Source organism: Mercurialis annua, linkage group LG5 (assembly GCF_937616625.2).
Source record: "Mercurialis annua linkage group LG5, ddMerAnnu1.2, whole genome shotgun sequence".
In the NCBI taxonomy this organism is placed as follows: domain Eukaryota; kingdom Viridiplantae; phylum Streptophyta; class Magnoliopsida; order Malpighiales; family Euphorbiaceae; genus Mercurialis; species Mercurialis annua.
Window position 1 is genome coordinate 50648274 of NC_065574.1, and position 6690 is coordinate 50654963.

General features: G+C 35.1%; 1 protein-coding gene across 1 annotated transcript; it reads left to right on the top strand.

Annotated features, from left to right (window-relative positions):
- The first annotated feature begins 1508 nt into the window (after positions 1-1508).
- On the top strand, positions 1509-5227 carry LOC126681040 (alpha,alpha-trehalose-phosphate synthase [UDP-forming] 6). The gene is made up of 3 exons (XM_050376407.2): positions 1509-4039; positions 4125-4398; positions 4715-5227. The coding sequence occupies exons 1-3, from the start codon at positions 2031-2033 to the stop codon at positions 5000-5002; spliced, it is 2571 nt and encodes an 856-aa protein (XP_050232364.1). The 5' UTR covers positions 1509-2030; the 3' UTR covers positions 5003-5227.
- The last annotated feature ends 1463 nt before the right edge of the window (positions 5228-6690 follow it).

Below are 6690 nucleotides of genomic sequence, written 5' to 3' on the forward strand. Positions count from 1 at the left end.
AGCCCATACACGAATCTCTATAATTTACCTCTGTCAAGCTGGGACTCTTCTCTTCGACAGGTAAGCCTATGATAGCCAGAAAACAAGCAAATAGCAGTACGCCACGTGTCATTTCACCACGTTACAGCTAATTTTCGGACAGAACACCCATGTGGGCCCCACTTATTTCCTCTTGTGGCGGACACACCAAAGAACAAAAGGATAAGAAGCAGAACAAACACTCGCACTCTTCTCTCCCTCTAACTACACCACACTATAGTGTCTCTCTTGTGCACGTTTTTCTTTCGTTTTCTGCCGTTCAACTATCTCACTTTTACTCACATCCAACGGTCGCCATCTTCTTAAAACTTTATTAATTATCGTGATAATAATTTTAAAAAAATTACATTAATGGTGTTTGATATTTTCACATTTCCTATTTTAATGTATGTATTTTTTGTTTTCTGCATCGATGTTCAACTTTTTAAAAATATGGGATTTAAATGTTAATTTTTTCCTTCAACTTATAAGCTCACAAACCTAAATTTTACAGTTAATTTACTTTTAAATTTATTTATTTTTTATAAATTTATATCACTTTTACAATTAATTTAACGTGTGTTATTTTTTCCGGTAACAATTTTATATCCGAAAGGAAAATTTGGTAAAATATAATTTTATAATTAAATTGATCTTAAAATTAAAATGTGTACTATTTGATAACTACTTGCAAATTAAAAAGACAAAATAGCATTTAAATTTAAAGGTATTAAATATTTTTAGCCATTTTCAGCTATTGAAATTATATTAAAAAAAAACAAGAATAGCTTTCTTTTATTTAAATTTATACATTATATATATATTAAAACAATAACAATTGTTTGCTTGTGGTATACTTAAATATATAGCATTAAAATATAAAACTATATTGATAATTAATTTAAAATATTTATTTGATTCGTTTGAGAAAAGTTGAATACTGATTTAATATAAAAATAAAAAGCCAGCTATTAAATATGGAGATTTAGAAAAATTCACACGCCCTTGGTGTAATTTATCCTTTAAAAAAAATTGAAGTTTATATGAATTTTTTAATTATAGAGTAATATTTTATTTTGCTTATCCCCTTAAAAACCCCTCACCTTTTACCCCCAATTCGTTTGTACCCTGACATTGCAAAACCACCAGATATACCTAAATTACGATCTTTCACTTTCAATTGCACCCTCAAGCATTAAATTGATCTTTTTTCACTTGAAAAAACAGGTTTATTTTTATTTTAAATAAAATATTAAGTCTATTTTAAAATATATGCTAAAATTTAAAGTATTGATTGAACATTTTTCAAGTGAAAAGAGATCAATTTAATGCTTGAGGGTACAATTGAAAGTGAAAGGTCATAATTTGGGTATATTTGGTGGTTTTACAACGTAAGGGTGCAAACGAATTGGGGGCAAAAGGTGGGGGATTTTAAGGAGATAAGCCTTTTATTTTTGTCTCTCTCTCACTTAAGCAAATGGCGTGTTTATAATAAGTATAGACACTATACATGAACTGCTAGAAACCTCTACCTAATTTATTTTTTGCTGTCTGATTTTTTTCTGTGGATAATTTAGAAAATTGCTGCCCCCACTTTAAAAAAAAAATGGTAATTTCTCGAACTAAACTTAATTTCCTTTCATATTCTTATTAATTTGGATGGTCTCTGTTTAAATTTAACTCACTTTTTTTTAGTTCAAGAATAGTATGCTTAAGTGTTGTAACAATCTCTAGTGGAATATCTAATTGTTTGCAGCAGTATATTTTCTTTAATCTTGAATCTATTCCACTCTTTTTTTTGTTTTTATATTTTCAAATCTTGATTTTTTTAGCCGTAGACTTTTTTTTGGTTCGATCACATCCTTAATATTAGAAGCTAGCTACTTTTTCTTGATTTTAAAGAGCAAGTTTAGCAAAAATTTTAGTTGGGTTTTAGTTTCTTGATTTGTTTGTTTAACAAGAAAGGGTTTAATGGGTAATGTTTTAGTTTCTTGATTTTACTGTTAAAAAAAATGGTTTCGAGGTCTTATTCAAATCTTTTGGAGCTGGCTTCCGGTGACTCACCATCTTTTGGCCGGATGAGCCGGCGGATTCCGCGGATTATGACGGTGGCCGGAATCATTTCTGACTTAGATGATGACGGGGAGAGTGTATGTTCTGACCCTTCATCTTCTTGTGCTCAGAAAGATAGGATAATTATAGTAGCTAACCAGTTGCCAATTAGAGCTCAAAGAAAAATAGATGGTAGTAATAATAGTAAATCTTGGATTTTTACTTGGGATGAAAATTCACTTTATTTACAGTTAAAAGATGGGTTAGGTGATGATGATATTGAGGTAATTTATGTTGGTTGTTTGAAGGAAGAGATTCATCCTAGTGAACAAGATGAAGTTTCACAGATTTTGTTGGAGAGTTTTAAATGTGTGCCTACTTTTATTCCTCCTGATCTTTATACTAGGTATTATCATGGCTTTTGTAAGCAACAATTGTGGCCTTTGTTTCATTATATGTTGCCTTTGTCGCCGGATCTCGGTGGTAGGTTTAATAGATCACTTTGGCAAGCTTATGTTTCTGCAAATAAGATTTTCGCTGATCGAATTATGGAGGTGATTAACCCGGAAGACGATTTTGTCTGGATTCATGATTATCATCTTATGGTGCTTCCTACTTTTCTCAGGAAGAGGTTTAATAGGGTTAAACTAGGGTTTTTCCTTCATAGTCCGTTCCCTTCGTCGGAGATTTATAAGACATTGCCGATTAGGGATGAGCTTCTTCGTGCGTTGTTGAATTCGGATTTGATCGGGTTTCATACTTTTGATTATGCGAGGCATTTTCTTTCTTGTTGTAGTAGGATGCTTGGTCTTACTTATGAGTCTAAGAGAGGGTACATAGGGCTCGAGTATTGTGGTAGGACTGTAAGCATTAAGATTCTTCCGGTTGGTATACATATGGGTCAGCTTCAGTCGGTGTTGAGGCTTCCGGAGACTGAAGCGAAGGTTAAGGAGCTGATTAAACAGTTCTGTGATAAGGGTAAGAAAATGTTGCTTGGAGTGGACGACATGGATATATTTAAGGGTATAAGTTTGAAGCTGCTGGCTATGGAACAGTTGCTTCTGCAGCATCCGGAGTGGCGAGAAAAAGTTGTGTTGGTACAGATAGCAAATCCTGCGAGGGGTAGAGGAAAAGATGTAAAAGAAGTCCAGACTGAGACTTACTCCACTGTGAAACGGATTAATGAGACATTTGGAGTGCCTGGGTATGATCCTGTAGTCTTGATTGATGCACCGCTGAAGTTTTATGAAAAAGTGGCGTATTATGTTGTTGCCGAGTGCTGTTTGGTGACTGCTGTAAGAGATGGAATGAATCTTATACCTTATGAGTACGTAATTAGTCGTCAAGGAAATGAGCAGTTGGATAAGGTGCTGGGATTAGAACCCTCGGCACTGAAGAAGAGTATGTTGGTTATCTCTGAGTTTATTGGTTGCTCTCCCTCATTGAGTGGAGCAATTCGAGTAAACCCATGGAATATTGACGCTGTAGCTGACGCAATGGATTATGCATTGGAGATGGCTGAGCCGGAGAAACAACTCCGACATGACAAGCATTATAAATATGTCAGTACTCATGATGTTGGATATTGGGCACGTAGTTTTCTACAGGATTTGGAGAGGACATGCCGTGATCATTCGAGGAGAAGATGCTGGGGTATCGGATTTGGTTTAAGCTTCCGAGTAATAGCACTTGATCCAAACTTTAGGAAGCTCTCAATGGACCACATTGTGTCGGCATACAAGAGGACCACAACTAGGGCAATTCTTCTGGACTATGACGGTACTCTAATGCCTCAGGCTTCAATTGATAAGAGCCCGACTCCTAAGTCAGTTGGCATCATAAATAGTTTGTGCAGAGATGAGAACAACATGGTTTTCATTGTTAGTGCCAGAAGCCGCAAGACACTCACGGAATGGTTTTCGCAATGCGAGAAGCTAGGATTAGCTGCAGAGCACGGGTGCTTCATGAGGTAAATTAATTTGAGTTTGAAAGTGTTCATACTTTTTGGATTTGCAAAATGGTTTAACTTGTAACTGTTGATCTTATGGTTTCAGGCTAACACGAGATGAGGAATGGGAAACATGTGTTCCTGCAACAAACACTGCGTGGAAGCAGATAGCAGAGCCGGTGATGCAGCTTTATACTGAAACAACTGATGGGTCGACTATCGAGGATAAAGAAACTTCACTGGTGTGGAGTTACGAGGATGCAGATCCAGACTTTGGTTCATGCCAAGCTAAAGAACTTCTTGACCATCTTGAAAGTGTCTTGGCAAATGAACCTGTTACGGTCAAGAGTGGACAAAACATAGTCGAGGTTAAACCTCAGGTTTGCATCAAAACTTTCTTTGTTATGATGTATTGCTTGTTTCCCTTTTTTGCCTACTCTCCACCATTTATCATTTGGTTGAGAACAATTTATAAATTTAAGTTTACTTCCGTAGAATATATCGATAGGTTGGTAGATAATGTTGATACATTGTATCATTCACCTTTGACGATAAAAAGTTGCATAGTGATCATCCTCATAAATTATTGGAAAAGAGAGTGCACAAAAAGTATTCCACACGCAATTATAACTCATCGAGTATCAAACTTATGTCTGAAACTATCTGATGTGACTTGCGATATATATATTGATGCAGGGGGTAAGCAAGGGACTCGTGGCCAAACGTCTACTTTCGACCATGCAAGAAAGGGGTATGTTACCAGATTTTGTTTTGTGCATTGGAGATGACCGGTCTGACGAAGATATGTTTGAGGTAATTACCAGTTCAGTGGCAAGCTCATCAATTTCTCCCAACGCAGAAGTATTTGCATGTACTGTTGGTAAGAAACCCAGCAAGGCTAAATATTATCTGGATGATACAGCAGAAATAGTTAGGTTGATGCATGGTTTGGCTTCGGTTTCAGATCAAGCCATTACCGCTTAAGTTTATGAGTTAAACACGTACTTGTTTTTTTTTTTGGGCAAATGTAAGCATGTAGGTTGAGAGGTGTAATCCGCATAGCTTCTCTTTATTTTGCTGCTTTTCTTTCATGTGTAAATTAACAATGGTACTTAAGAGAAGCGGCAAAAGTAGAAACTCTTTTGTGTTCGATCTCTTCCTAGTGAAGTTGTAAATAGACGTTTTTGCAATGAATCCGAGCTTGATGAACTGCAGTTTCACTCTTCATTATCATTATTTGAAAAGCTGTCACTGCAGTTTATGTTACACGGAAAAAACTTATAATCTAACTTTATGTTTCAGCTTTCAAAATATTTTTTAAACTCCAAACTTCATATATGTAATATGTTGTAAGAAATTATGTTCTGCCATTTCTCGTTTGAGCATTTTTTCGTCTCCGTGCAACATAAGCTGCAGTCATGTACCGGACTGCGAACAAGTACTTGTTTGATTTTTTTTGTTTGCCAATAGTTGTTTGATTGTTCTCTGGTGAAGTTGATATATGACAGTGTTTTGTATGTTTGTTTGTGATGCTGTTATGTGTTTGGTTTTTCATTTTGGTTTCAGTAGCTTTGTCCAAAACTTATTGGCACTTGTGTGTGTGATCCTTGTTTTGTAATCAATAAGTTTAAGAATGTAATATTGTCTTTTCAATATTTGTCTCCATTATTGAAAGTTGTTGCTGTCTCTGGTCAAAGAACCTTTCGGATTAGCATGGATGAGGCTTATTTATGATTATGATGCATGGATAATGGCAGAATAAAGAATAATAATGCAACTGGAAAGAGCAAGCATATTACACAAATACGAATTACATTCCTCATGATGGATTTGGACTAGCGTTTACAATATTTTTTTAATCATCAAGAGATACCGTGCTAATTCTCAATAGCCGAGGCGATACTCGAGTAACATAGAGCCAACTATGATTAGGAACATCCTCCTTAGTCGTAGCTTCTCGAACAACTTATTGAGTAAGAGCATGGGCCGATTTATTATTGTCTGCACGAGTAAAAACTAAAGCGGAAACATCATAATAATGGATCCTTGATGCGAAATAGTCGATGAACCACTTGGAAGCATCCGAATGATAGACGGGCTGTTACTTTCAACAGTTAGCTTCGGAATGAGCAATCAAAAGCAATGCACATACCGTAATAGATGGATGGCGAGACTTTCTCCAATAGCTACAGACTGGGCGGCCTGAATCTCCTTAGCAGCTGCCACCATAAATTGACCAATTTAGTTTTGAATACTATTTCCAACCCTGTCGTATTACCATCCGCTGGTGTAAAGAGATCGACGTTTAACTTAAAGTTTGTGTGTACCATAAATATGTGGTTTACCATTCATATATAGCATATTTTTTTTTTATAAATTCGTTTTAGAAATATTTTCACTTGTGTGATTCTTGTATTAGAAATGTCTTCAAAAATATTTTTAGAAATTGTTGAAACTGTTTAGCACTGCTTTTAGAAACTGGCAAAATATTTTTTTAAAGAAAATTTTGAAACCGTTTAACAATTATTCTAAAAAGTGTTGGAATACATTTTTAGAAACCTTTTGAAACTGTTTTTATAAAATGCTGGAAAACATTTTTAAAACCCTTAAAATATATTTTCAAAAGCCGTTTGAAGCCGTTTTAAATATTACTTTTCCAAAATAGTTTTAGA